Below are 15,327 nucleotides of genomic sequence, written 5' to 3'. Positions count from 1 at the left end.
AAAAGGCATAGACTGGCTGAGTGGATACAAAAACAAGAACCATTTATATGCTGTCCACAAGAGACCCACTTCAGACCTAGGGACACATACAGACTGAAAGTGAGGTGATGGAAAAAGATATTCCATACAAATGGAAATCAGAAGAAAGCTGGAGTAGCAATTCTCATATCAGACAAAATAGGCTTTAAAATAAAGACTATTACAAGAGACCAAGAAGGACACTACATAATGATCAAGGGATTGATCCAAGAAGAAGATATAATGAAATTGAAACTGTGATTAAAAATCTTCAAACAAACAAAAGCCCAGAACCAGATGGCTTCACAGGCAAATTCTATTAAACATTTAGAGAAAAGCTAGCACCTATCCTTCTCAAACTCTTCCAAAATATAGCAGAGGGAGGAACACTCCCAAACTCATTCTACGAGGCCAACATTACCCTGATACCAAAACCAGACAAAGATGTCACAAAGAAAGAAAACTACAGGGCAATATCACTGATGAACATAGATGCAAAAATCCTCAACAAAATAGTAGCAAATAGAATCCAACAGCACATTAAAAGGATCATACACCATGATCCAGAGGGGTTTACTCCAGGAATGCAAGGATTCTTCGATATATGCAAATCAATCAACGTGATACACCATATTAACAAATTGAAGGAGAAAAACCATATGATCTCAATAGATGCAAAGAAAGCTTTCGACAAAATTCAACACCCATTTATGATAAAAACCCTGCAGAAAGTAGGCATAGAGGGAATTTTCCTCAACATAATAAAGGCCATATATGACAAACCCACAGCCAACATCGTCCTCAATGGTGAAAAACTGAAACCATTTCCACTAAGATCAGGAACAAGACAAGGCTGCCCACTCTCAACACTCTTATTCAACATAGTTTTGGACGTTTTAGCCACAGAAATCAGAGAAGAGAAAGAAATAAAAGGAATCCAAATCAGAAAAGAAGTAAAGCTGTCACTGTTTGCAGATGTCATGATACTATACATAGAGAATCCTAAAGATGCTACCAGAAAACTATTAGAGCTAAGCAATGAATTTGGTAAAGTAGAAGGATACAAAATTAATGCACAGAAATCTCTGGCATTCTTATACACTAATGATGAAAAATGTGAAAGTGAAATTAAGAAAACACTCTAATTTACCATTGCAACAAAAAGAATAAAATATCTAGGAATAAACCTACCTAAGGAGACAAAAGACCTGTATGCAGAAAATTATAAGACACTGATGAAAGAAATTAAAGATGATACAAATAGATGGAGAGATATACCATGTTCTTGGATGGGAAGAATCAATATTGTGAAAATGACTGTACTACCCAAAGCAATCTACAGATTCAATGCAATCCCTATCAAACTACCACTGGCATTTTTCACAGAACTAGAACAAAAAATTTCACAATTTGTATGGAAACACAAAAGACCCCGAATAGCCAAAGCAATCTTGAGAACGAAAAATGGAGCTGGAGGAATCAGGCTCCCTGACTTCAGACTATACTACAAAGCTTCAGTAATCAAGACAGTATGGTACTGGCACAAAAACAGAAAGATAGATCAATAGAACAGGATAGAAAGCCCAGAGATAAACCCACGCACATATGGTCACCTTATCTTTGATAAAAGAGGCAAGAATATACAGTGGAGGAAAGACAGCCTCTTCAATACGTGATGCTGGGAAAACTGGACAGCTACATGTAAAAGTATGAAATTAGAACACTCCCTAACACCATACACAAAAATAAACTCAAAATGGATTAAAGACCTAAATGTAAGGCCAGACACTATCAAACTCTTGGAGGAAAACATAGGCAGAACACTCTATGACATAAATCACAGCAAGATCCTTTTTGACCCACCTCCTAGAGAAATGGAAGTAAAAACAAAAATAAACACATGGGACCTAATGTAACTGAAAAGCTTTTGCACAGCAAAGGAAACCATAAATAAGACCAAAAGACAACCCTCAGAATGGGAGAAAATATTTGTTGCAAATGAAGCAACTGACAAAGGATTAATCTCCAAAATTTACAAACAGCTCATGCAGCTCAATAACAAAAAAAAACAAACAACCCAATCCAAAAATGGGCAGAAGACCTAAATAGACATTTCTCTAAAGAAGATATACAGATTGCCAACAAACACATGAAAGAATGCTCAACATCATTAATCATTAGAGAAATGCAAATCAAAACTACAATGAGATATGTATAACTGATTCACTTTGTTATAAAGCAGAAACTAACACACCACTGTAAAGCAATTATACTCCAATAAGGATGTTAAAAAAAAAAAACAGAAAGAAGAGAAACATAAGAAGTTGCAACTCAAAAAAAAAAAAAGAGACAGAGAAAAAGGCATTCTGGTAATAATAGAATTTAATGCATATTCACATTGGAAAAATACTGTTTTCATTAATCCTTCTCTTAAAATAAATCTAATCTCACTTCAGTTTTTCCCTGTTCCTAAAATTTGGAGATAAGACCACCTCTGTTTTATATAAAAAAGTGATATATCAGGAATTCCTTGGTGGTCCAGTGGTTAAGACTCCATGCTTACACTGCTGAGGGTGCAGGTTCAACCTCTCCCTGGTTGGGGAACTAAGATACCACAAGTCGTGCTGTGCAGCCAAAACAAAAATAAGTGATGCATCAAAAGTTTTAAATTCAGTAAACTGTGAGCTCTAAACCTGGTATTGGAATCTATCTTACTTTCATCTCCATTTATAGCACATTTTGTTGTTAGCTATGGGGAGTCAGTGTTATGATACATCACACAGTTTGCTAACATTAAGACAAGTCTTTTCTTTTTTTTTTGGCTGCATGACACGGCTTGTGGGATCTCGGTTCCCCAACCAGGGATAGAACCAGGCTACAGCAGTGAAAGCTGATAATCCTAACCACTAGGCCACCAGGAAACTCCCTAACATTAAGACAACTTAAACAATCTTCCTCAACTCCACCAGGTTGAAATGTAGTGCTATGTAGAAACATTTTTCTTTCAATCCAGTGAGAATAAACCTAGAAAAGGAATAGAGATATAAGTTTTACTTTTGGCTACCATCTCTACCCAAGATGTCTCATAGGTTCCTTCTAATTGTTCTTTTGTCTTGAATATCCACTTTACTTGCAAACCTCCAACTTTTCTATAGCACAATGGTATATCCACTTTATATGCCATGTTTAAGCAACACATAAAACAGAACTCTTGCCAACATCACAGCATCCATTGCCAACTAAATATTTATGTTTATTTTCGTAGCAACTGTTCTATTCTGCTATAGCATTAGCAGTTTGGGAACTGATTAACTTGTACACGTTTTCAGTAATTCCAGGAAGCCTTACTCATTAGCGCATATGCTCCACTGGAAAACAGATAGCATCCACCTGTGTTTAGGTTTTCTTCAAGTGAACAGGTTCTTAATAAAATTAGGTGAGCACATATGAGCTCAGATTCTTCTCTTAAAGCTATAAAACCTAAACTGGTAAGAGGACTCCTTCTTACCTGGACACTGGTTAGAGTTGTGTACTGGTATGCTCTGACAATCAGGTAATTAGCTTCTACATCTGCTAGTCCAAGCAGGATGTACTTCCACCATTTCTTTTTCAAGATGTATAAAAGGTTATCACTACCTGGTTGAAAGAAATCTAGATTAGTACATGTACTTGAAATGATTCCATGCATGTTAATTTAGAGATAAAGAGTCAAAGCAAGGGTTTACTATGTATTTTGAACGTGGACCCTCCTAATTTCCATTATTCATAACCTAAACTCCTGCAACAGCTCAGTAGTCAGATTTTTTTTCTAGTATGAGGCCCAAGCTAAGGGGTCATCATAGACCAAGTGCTCAAAGAAAACACCAAAGAGAAAGGAAGTAAAAGTGGTTAAATTCCCTTTCCTACTGCAACAGAAATATAACATCCAGATCCCTAGGAAATGAAATGTTTTCTTATGAATTCATTGGTTATTTAACCTCTATTCATGAGCTTCTTCAAAGAAAACTCTGCATGTGGTCATTCTTTTGGAAAAGATGTGCTTTCAAGAGAAAATTAAGCCAGTGGTAAGTATGGAGAAAAGATTTAGTGGCACCACTGAAGAAACACCTTTTATCCCCTAAATTCTATTTATTCAAGTTAACTGTGATTCATTCCTTTGTAGAATCTAGCATCACAAGGAGATATAGAGTTGGCACATATACAAGAAGGCTTTATGGGTAAGATAACCTGCAAGGAAATAAAGGTAGTGAGAATCGTAGCCAAATAATTATCATGAAATCCCAATCAGCAGGAACATCCTGAAAACACAGTTTGTCTTCCTCAAGATGATATGGCATGGGAGGCATCTAGTAACAATCCCTTAGGAGGACTTCACTGATATACTTATGAATCACACTGACTTCCTAAAGGCCAATGCTTACATAGAGGAGAAAAGTCTGGGGCTATTAACCATGTACCAGTTCTATTTCCAACTCCTAAAGTTCTTGCCAAATTTGGAGCTTTCCCCTTAAGATATCTCTTTACCCCTTCCCACAACTGGTTTCCATTTTCTTTCAAAATAAATTATTTATCCTGACACATAGAAATACCATTGACGTATTAAGGTTCATATTAAAAGACGATTAGCAAATACCACACTGGTGATTTTATTATATGCCTTAAATGTGATGAAAATGGGAGTATTGCACCCTACCAGTCAGTCTGGGTTACCCATTGTCTTTACACTCTTGAATTCAATCTTATTTAATTTTTTTTTATAATACCATACTCTTCTTTTGTGGGAAGGATGGCTCTTATCATGACAAGAAGCCCCTAATACAGCACGGTAGTGAGTGCATGGGCTCTGGGGCAGGTTGCCTAGGTTGAAATCTGGCTCCACCTGCATGACTTACAGAAAGTTATCTAAGTACTACATGCCTCAGATTACTCATCTATAAAGTGGAGATAATAATAATACTCACTTGGTTTGTTAGGAGGCTTCAATGAGTTAAACAATTAAAATGATACCTGGTGCAATAATGTTAGCCTAGTTTTTCCCATTTATAAATAGTTAGCTAGAAATGATAATTCTACAATGATTCTAAAACAACTTAACCAGCCAGTGATAAGATGTTAATTCCTTGCCAATTCCTTGTTTTGTTTCTCTCACAACATAGACTTGATCTATCAATACGTGCAATTGGTGGTCCATTTAGCATTCTCCACTTAGCTGTAAGTACATATTTTGGACAGTGAGGTTCTTGACTTTTTAAGTGTTTCTAATACTGTCTTTTAAATTTATCAACCATGGGGGGAAAAAAAGAAGACCTAACTTGTAATGGCATTTACACTTTTTTTTTTTTAGACAACTCCTATGTCACAGTTTGGTGCTACTTATTTTAATCAACAATTTCAGAGAGTTATACACAAATCTCTAGTCACCAATTTCATAGAATTCAAAGGTGTCATACTTTTCTAATAACTTTTATAAAAACAGCAGTAGTTTCCTGTTCTTGGTTTTCCCCCATATTTTATTTTTTGAACGTCAAGAGCCAAAAATTTTTATGAAGATAATTTGTTGAAAAGGTAATTCCAACATTTGACATACCTGATTGAAATGCCAGCATCACTGTATAAATTAGAAACAGCAAGCAATAGTTGATAAAGCTCTGAAGCATGGGGGTATTCACCTTGTATATTTCTTCCAAATACTGGCTGGTGATGGCTGTCCCACATATACACAAGGACAACGTCTGACCCAGGGCAATTGTTTTCAAAATATTCCTAGAAAATAAAGGAGGAAATCAGAGAACTGGCAAGTAAGTTATATCTTTCTTTCTCTCACACACACACACACACACACACACACACACACACACACACACACACTTTAGGGCTAAACCAAAAGGAAAATGCTAATAATTCCAGGTGGTTCTTTATTTCATTTTATCGCTTACTTCATATGCCCAAAAATTAAAGTGTTGGATTTTCAGAGACTACAGTTTTATTCTCTTTTACATTTCTAATTTTCCCCTCATTACCACAAAAATACATATTCCTCCAGTTCACTTATGATCTATTTAGAGATCATTTTGATTACTTTAGCTATGTCATATTTTATTTGAATTATGTGTGTATGATTTTTTAAAACTCAACTTTAACTCTAGTTTTAAAGTCTTCCTATTCATTAAATGTTTAACATTTTCTCATCCTTTCATTCTCCCAGAGACTTGGTTCCTTCAACTAGAAGCAGAGGCTATCAATGTTACCTATACGTTAGAATCATAGAGCTTTTAAAAATGCTAATATCCCGGGCTGCATCTGAGACCAATCATATCGTCGCCTCGGGGGGTGGGTCCAGAACTCAGTGGAGTTCAAACGTCCCCAAGTAATTCCAAATGCAGCCAAGACTGTGAATCACTGTTCCAGAGGTTGGCACTTTGGATCCAGAGAAGAATAAGATCTAGACCCTACCCTTTGGCATTTTAAAAGAGAAGTACATTAACAACCAATTATGAAACTGCAGAAAGCAAACTACCCAACAACAGTCTTGTAACAGTGGTGTGATTAAAGGGCTGAGAGAGCACACAGGTATTATTGGTTAATTCTGAGTGAGGGAGTTAGCAGGCAGGGAGAAAACTGAGAAAAGTGTTATGGAAGAGGTGATTTTTCAGTTAGGTTTGGAAGCATGTATATAAGAGATTTCTAGAGGAAGAAGTAGGGAGAAGGGAACCCAGGAAGAAGTAACTGTAGGACCAAATGTAGAGGCACAAACATGCAATGGTGGGTTCAGGAAATATCGAGTGGCCTATGCCTAAGGCATAAGGTCAACAGCAAAGAGTGGAGGGCAAGAAGCCTGGAAAAGTAAGTAGAGGCCAGACTATAAAAAGGTAACTCTGGTTACTATGAGAAGGACTGAAGGTTAGAAGGTTAATATAATGATCCATGGCTGAACTAAAGCCACATCAGTGTGAATGTTAAGTACAGAATGATGTGAAAGACTCACAGAGCCTAGTGATCCATTAAATCTCAGGAGGAGGTATTGAAAATGATCTCTGGGCTTCCGGACTAGATGACTGGATAGATATAAGGCTGCTGACCAAGACACAGAATACAGGATGAGAAGCAGGTCTGGGCAAGGGGGGAGTACTGAGCTCAATTTGAGAGCACTAGAAATTGAGGTGGCTGGAAGGTCTAAGAGAAAAACATTAAGAGGTTTGTGACAGGCAGACTCTAAGATGGCCACCAGTGAATCTCTGTTTCTGGGTAGTTTTGCTCTGTGTAATCTCTTCCACTTGAACATGGGTTGGATCTTTGACTTGATTCTAACCATTAGAATACAAGAAAATTAATGCTCTGCAACAAGAGAAGCCACTCACAATGATGAGTAGCCCCCGCTCACCACAACTAGAGAAAGCCCACGTGCAGCAACGAAGACCCAATGCAGCCAATAAATTTAAAAATAAATAAATAAATTTATTTTTAAAAAAACACTCTGGGAAACAGCAACATTTAAGAGGCAGAGGAAGAAGAGGAATTAGAGATGGGGATGAAAGGGCATGGCCAGAGAGAGGCAGGGATAAAACAAGGAAAAACACTCTGGAAGCAAGAGTAAGTGACATTTCAAGGAGGAAGCGCTCTACAGTTTAAACTGCAGCAAATTTCCCCTAACTGCTCTTCCTGCTCTACTCTCTCTCCACAAATATTGGCAAAATTAACATATCCCCCTTGTGTTCTCCCCAATCTCTTAGCCCTCCTGAGATAAGTACTTTCTAGAACTTGGTATTTAACATTCACTGCATTTCCATATATTTTCATATTTACAGAAGTATCCTTATGCAATGTATAAAATTGTTTTGTCTGTTTTAAATGTTTATATAAACAGCATCATTACTAAATGTATACTTTTGCAACTTGCTTTTTTGATCAACATTGTTCAAGAGAGTCCTCTATATTGATATGTTAGTTCTAGTTCATTCCTTTCCACTACTGTATAGTACTCCACTATGTGATTATATCACACTTTATTTATCCATTCCTTTATTGATTATTAGGTTGTATTCCAATTTATTCTTGCACTTATAATCAATGCCTCTACAAACATTCATATGTATGTCCCCTGACATACATATCTAAGAGTTTTTCCGGGTTTTAGCAAACTAGTGCAAATGGGTTACTTATGTGCTAACATATAATCTCCTCCGCACTCAGGATGGCCTGATGGGTACCATCTAGACATCTGCTGGAAGCAGTGAACTCAGAGTGCTCTACAAATATAATGAGTTTCTATTCGTGTCATGAAGTTTAAAGAAATCATTTGCTCTGGAGATATATTTAAGAGTAGAATCATTGGTTTTAGGGCATGTCTTCAACTTTACTTGTTTTGCTAAAATGCTCTTCAAAGGGTTATATTACCCCATGTAGTTTAACTCTGTTACTTTCAAAAGGAAGGAAATGAAGCAACTTCACCTTTCAACAGGCAGAAATTATATCAGGAAATGGCCAGATCCAAAGACATTTTATTAGGCTACTGAAGGAAATTTTCACCCAGGTGAGCAAGAAGTTAAGGACTTGCTCCCACAGAGTAGTATTCTTTTTTTTTTTTAATTTATTTATATATTTATTTATTTTTGGCTGTGTTGGGTCTTCGTTGTGGTGCGTGAGCTTCTCATTGCAGTGGCTTCTCTTGTTGTGGAGCATGGACTCTAGGCGTGCAGGCTTCAGTAGTTGTGGCTTGCAGGCTCTAGAGCACAGGCTCAGTAGTTGTGGTGCACGGGCTTAGTTGCCCCGTGGCATGTGGGATCTTCCCGGACCAGGGCTCCAGCCCGTGTCCCCTGCACTGGCAGGCAGATTCTTAACCACTGCGCCACCAGAGAAGCCCCAGAGCAGTGTTCTTTCTAGGGATGTTCTACCTGTCACAGGCTGATGAGGAAAACCAGATCTGCGGGTTGCTACCTCTTTCTCTTATACTCATTTCTTCCTGAAGGAGGCATAGTTTGCATCGATTCGGGATGTCATGCTGCCCTATCCTAGGCATAAGAAATTCACCACTGGGTCCTGTATAGTGTACTGGGAACCTACAGAAGTATAGGCCAAAGCCAAAGAGTGAAAAAGTGCATTCATTTTGTGTCATTGTCCCCAGCCACATACTTCCCTCTGCAATCATGTGGGGAAGGGTACATGGCCAAGGAAATGGTTCCAATTTTCTGGTTTTTCATTGTCTAATGACCTCCTTTCTTTAAACTTCTCCTCCTCTCTTCCATGGAACAAAGTCTCAGAATTGCTAGATTTTGTTACTAATGCCCACTTTTTTAAGTTGAGGAGACTGTGGCCCAGAAGAGGGGTGTGTCTTCCCTAAGATCATCTCAGGAGCAGAGTCTGTGCACAAATTGTCTGACCACTGAACATCTGCTGTACCCGCTATAGAACATGGTCTTAGGATAGTAAATGAGGTCATCTCTCACAGCTGATATCTTCTTACCTCCTGTACCTCTTTGTCCTCACTCACCTTTCCCCACATTCTTCTCTTTACCCTCCTTCACTTCTCCACGATTTTATAACAGAGCTTATATTAGGAAACACCTTCTTCAAAGGATCCCTGCACCTCACCTTGCAGTCAGGAAACAAAGGGTCTAGCCTAATTTCCCTGCTACCAGTATTAACACTGTTTCTCCATATGTCAGGAGGGCATTGGATGTCCAAAGTACAGGGCACTAAAAAGCTAATCAAGGGGCTGATAAGTTTATCAAATTCAGAACATTCTTTGCACACCATAATGAGCTTGAAAGCAATAATAAATGTGAAATATGTGAGAATAAGAAATGTGGAAGCACTAAGCCCTGTTCACAAATTGACAAAATTCCCCAATAAGCTCACATTTACATTAAAAAATAGCACAATTAAGCAAGCTGTCCTCCAACTATGAAGTATAACCATCTTCTAAAAAAAAAAAAGAGTCATAAATTGAGTATGGAGATTTAAAGTTACAGGAATGCACTTCTCTTGGCTCCAAATCATAATGACCTCATCTATAATGGAAGAGGAAGACAGCAAGAATGAGAGCAAGTGAGAAAAAGAGAGAGAAAGAAAGAGACACTGAAGGGGGTGGAGGCTGAACAAAGGCGAAAGAAGAGAAAACCACTCAGACTCGTAGAGATACCATAGGCCTCAAAACAATTTTTGTTACTTATGGCTTCTTATTTAAGTATTTGGATTTCACAAGGTCCTAGTGCATATGAATTCTGAATTAAACAAAGGAATTCTCTCTACACCATAATAAAACCTGTTACTCTCTAAGGGAAGCTGCCAGAAGCAACATGCATCTAACCATGGGACATATCCTGCCACTGTTTTTCAAACGGAACCTCCACTGAAGTGAACTTCAATGTCAGGATATGATCCAACTCCAAGACATATTTCCCAAGGCAGCTTCATGCTGTGGGAGCTGGGCCACCAGAAAGCAGGGCAAACAAGTCATGGATCATCAGGGGTAGGGGTGGGAAAACATGTAGAAAATAAACTAAATAACATCACTTCTGACCACATTATTATTTGGATATATTGTATGAATTTAAGGAATAAAAGAAGAAAAGACTTTAAGGCATTTTATTTCCCCCCTTCTTTCTTCCAGAAAAGCTAAAGTACGTATTTTAACATCCCTTCCATTTCAAAACACATCCTCATGCACATGCTTTCCACTGAAACTATAACTTCTTTTATTCATTTATCCAGTCAGTAAACTCTTCAGTCATGTACTTACTAAAGTTTCTTGGGTGCCTAATATGTGCTAAGCACAGGGAATTTAGAAGGCCCATGTATCTCATGGTCCCAGGCCCACTTCTCTCCAGAACAGGTGAGCAGGCTCTTGCTGTGTGCCCTGAAAAAATACCATATCCCTCTATCCTAGCACCTACCATGCTGCTTGTGGTTCTTCTTCCTCCAGGACTCTAAGCTCCAGGAGGGCAGGGACATTATATTCTCCATGAGTAACACAGTGCCTGGCACAGAATAAGTGCTTCAAGGAGATTTGCCATTGTTGAACATGCTAAGGAGCTTTCTGTCTAATCGAGGAAACAGACCTCACAACACAGAACCACAATAAAATGGGAAAGGGTCAAAACAGAGTTGTATGCGTGGCCAGGGTAAGGAAGAGTCAAGACTGCTTGGGAAACATTCACAAAGAATGAGACACTTGATCACACAGACCAGAAACGTGAACAATTTCCAGGAAGATTCAGGGATGAAGAAAAGGCTATAATATGGATTTTTGCCTAATTCAAACACTAGCTTTACATAAAATATACACAAGACACAATGACAGGACTGATTCATTTATTCAGCTCTTCTTCATTTGGAATGTCAGGTTAGATTGATAGTCCTTTACCTGGGGGTACATTTAAAAATCATTGGGAGCTTTTAAAAAACACCAAAACTAAGACATCAGCCCAAACGAGTTGAATCACATTCTTAGGAGGTGGCATCCAAATATCAGTCTACTTTAAAAGTCCCCTAGATGTGTCTAATACACAATGAAGATGACAAACCACTGAATTATTTGAAGAAAAAAAAGTGGCAAATGACTGATACACTGCATTGTTTGAATGCAAATCACACATTTTTGTTCACTTTATGTCTCAAATCCATTCTGCTAGGTGGCACATTATCATCTAAAGGCAAGATTTAGTATCAAAGCTAAAAGACTTCTATGAAGCCGTCTTCTTGGGGAGATTTTTAAATCTATCATACCGCCATCTGTAAATACCCAGGATAGAATAATAACTTGAGCACTTCTATAAAAATCCTGTTACAAATCTGAAAAGAATAAATCATCACATTTAGCACATAGATTATCCGGTGTCTATTAGTAGAGTATTTTCAATTAGACTGGAAGGAAGCTAAAAAATGATAGTTTTTCTTTATGTAGTGAGTAGCAGCCTAGATGACCTGTTATATTCTTTCCTTATCTACATTTCTATGATTCAAAAATTTAGTCATTAGTGTATCATCTAATGCTAATAAGCATATGTAGCTAGCAGTTTTGAAGAACCCACATTCTGATGTAATAAAGGCATATTCAAAACTCAAAGTGGCCAAGCAAGCCAAATTTCAAAGAATAGAAAGGGCAGTAGTATATATTATTACCTCAAAAGGAAGGCAAGTAAGGAAAGGTAATTTTCTTTTTTCCCCGTTGGATTATGTCTTACTCATTGTAGATGCTCAGCAAATATATACAGACTATTCACTGCAGCACTATTTATAATAGTAAAAATCTAAAGAAAAAAACCTGTATGTCTAAAAATATTGTTGCAGGAAAGAAAGTGGGCACAAGAGGATGGTCACGTCCCTGGTCTCAGGCGAGTCCCTGGGACGGCTGCCAAGTGTAAGTTCTTAGCTTCACACAGGAAAGAATTCAAGAGTGAGCCATAGAAGGTTTATTCAGGGAGATACACCCTCCATAGGCAGAGTGTGGGCCACCTCAGAAGATGACAGGCACTAGGGTATGCAGTTGTCAGTTTTTATAGGGGTGGATAATTTCATAGGCTAACGAGTGGGAGGATTATTCCAACTATTTTGGGGAAGAGGTGGGGATTTCCATGAATTGGGCCACTGCTCACTTTTTTGCCTTTTATGGTCGGCCTCGGAACTGTCATGGCACCTGTGGGTGTGTCATTTAGCTTGCTGATGTATTACAATGAACATATACTGAGGTTCAAGGTCTAGTGGAAGTCAATCACCCACCATCAGTTCGTTCTAAATGGTTTATGTCGTGTCCTCAATGGCTGTCATTCTTTTAAAGATTGTACCCTGCCGCCTTCCTGTCTCAGGGGACTAGCTTAATAAACACAAAGGAATATAGTGCGGCTATAAAAAGCAAAGCAAATATCTCTATACACTCTATAAAATGACGGCCAGGATATACTAAAAAAAGAACCAAATGAGGAGGAAAATCGGTATGGAATGCAAACATTTACCTATATTTGTTAGTATTTTTAAATGAAAACAGGTAACTTCTTTAAATTACCTATAGGTCAGGAGAGAGAGAAAGTAAGAGGTACATTATGTCTGAATATGCCTTGTTTTATAGATTTGTCTTAGGAGCCATGTAAGTATTTTACATAATTATAAAACAAAAATTAAATTTTTTAAAAAGCTACATATAAAATTAAAAACAAAATTTTAAATGAACTTAAGGATGTCTTAAGTTGGTGGCAAAACCAAATAGGAATTATTTCAAGCGACTTTAAAACACACTAATTTGACAGTACAGTCCTAATAGAATATACCATAGAAACAATAAGAACTGTAAAATATCTTAAACTGTTTAGAGGTAGTGTTGATATTATTTTGAGACTATGTGCATACTGTGGAATAAAGCAAACAAGAAATGATATTAATGTATTGATTTTTGGTACAGGAAAAAGGAGATGAAGATGTAAGACTGAAGAGCTTATATTAAAAACCTTATGGTTCTGAATTTTATTAAAAGTTAGAATTAACTCAAAGGGCAATCCCGCCCTTCCTATACAAATTATACTTCAGGGTAATGAGTTGATGACAGGGAGTTTGTAGAAATACTTATATAATAAATAAAAATGGAATGACAGAAATAGAATATCATTTTACAACCTCTAATAAAATAATAATCTAAGCAATAAAACTTGATAGCTCCTAATATAACAACAACAACAGCAACAAAAAAAAAAAAGACAAGCAAACGTTATGCATCTCCTGAAGATAATACACAATATCTATGAAATAGTCTTGCCAAAAATGTAGGACCACAGGGTTTTTAACAGGGGTCCACTGATCAGGTCCATGAAAATATTCTGGGAAATATATGAACTTGGATGGGAAAAAAAATACATCACAATACGTTCCCTTCGATTGTGAACGTGGGTAACAAACTGTAGAAGTAAGCAGTACTTATGACTTTGCTGCCAAAGAATTCACAGATATTTTCATATCATATGACAACTGTTGCTGAAATTTCAAAATATCATCACTACTCGAAAATCATGGTAAATACCCATTGTGATATCTTGTTATTTAATGTGTTTTTTTAAAAGAAATGAAGCACATATATTAACATCATAATGTGTTTTTAATAGTTTAATACCTAAACAGATGTAATTTATTTCCACTATAATCCTATGTATTTTATTTTCTGCATTTAAAAACAGTATTCTGAGAAGGAAATACTGTATACCCACCAGAAAGATGCAATCAGCAAAACTGAGAGTGTGGAAAACTCTCCATGACAAATGAACTGTTTCTTCAAAAATAAACTGCAAGAAAAAAAAAGAGCCAAGAAAAGAAAAAGACAACAACAACAAAAAAGAGCCAAGAGGAAGAGGAAACGTATAGAAGAAAGAGATGTAGATATAACAACCTGTTGAAATGCATGGGCCTTATGTGCATCTTGATTTAAAAACACTGTTTTTAAAATTAAGTTATAATTGGGGAAATATGAACATGGACAAGATATATGATAGTAAGGAACTACTGTTAATTTTTAAGTGGAATAATGGTACTATGACTATGTTTCTTAAGCCCTTATCTTGCAGAGATTAATACTGAAATATTGATGCATGATATTATATGATGCTTGAGATCTACTTTAGGATAATCCAGAAGGGGTGAAGTGGAGCAGTGCAAATGAAATGAGTTGATAATTATTGGGTGATGAGTACATCACAGCAGGTAATAGTCTCTATTTTTATTTAAACGGTTCCATAATATTTTTTAAGCCTAACAGAACCCCCACATTTACCCATGAAAAACCCAAACATCACATTTACTTACTTTCAGTTACCAACTAAGCATGGTAACATTCATTTTCTCTTGCTTATCAGAAGTTTTAGTGTTTGATTAGTTAAAAGAGAGAGAAGGAAAAATAAATTCATTATTACTTAACAGATGCAATTTAGAGGAGTTTCAAAATACATTAATTCCTGGCAGAGAAGTAATGAAAAGGGGTTTATAATGGAGGAAAACCCTAAAGATTGCTGATCTAATAAAATGTCCCACATTATACTCTACTTAGTATGTGTTTGGCTCCCCAGGTAGGTTGTAGGCTACTAAAAGGCAGAAACAATGTCCTATTCATTTTTTTATCCAATATGTGAATCAATATGGGTAGGCTGAATTGCTGCAAAGGTAAAAAATGCCACGAGAGAGGGGCTTCCCTGGTGGCGCAGTGGTTGAGAGTCCGCCTGCCGATGCAGGGGACATGGGTTCGTGCCCCGGTCCAGGAGGATACCACATGCCGTGGAGTGGCTGGGCCCGTGAGCCATGGCCACTGAGCCTGCGCGTCCAGAGCCTGTGTTCCTC

The 15,327-nt window shown here is 37.2% G+C and overlaps 1 protein-coding gene across 1 annotated transcript in view; it reads right to left on the bottom strand.

Annotated features, from left to right (window-relative positions):
* The window catches only part of SLC35F2 (solute carrier family 35 member F2), a gene marked incomplete at its 3' end in the record, with an annotated part of 47,545 nt that overhangs the window by 13,059 nt on the left and 19,159 nt on the right, over positions 1 to 15,327 (bottom strand). The window contains exons 2-3 of the mRNA XM_079708547.1: positions 5,606 to 5,781; positions 3,527 to 3,654 (exon numbers count right to left, since the gene is read on the bottom strand). Of these exons, the coding sequence (XP_079564673.1) occupies positions 3,527 to 3,654; positions 5,606 to 5,781 (304 nt within the window). The remainder of the gene's footprint in view (positions 1 to 3,526; positions 3,655 to 5,605; positions 5,782 to 15,327) is intronic.

The sequence above is a fragment of the Hyperoodon ampullatus genome (genome assembly GCF_949752795.1).
Source record: "Hyperoodon ampullatus genome assembly, chromosome: 7".
Taxonomy (NCBI): Eukaryota; Metazoa; Chordata; class Mammalia; order Artiodactyla; family Ziphiidae; genus Hyperoodon; species Hyperoodon ampullatus.
The sequence above is the reverse complement of the archived record's forward strand: the minus strand, read 5'-3'. Positions and strand labels throughout refer to the sequence as shown.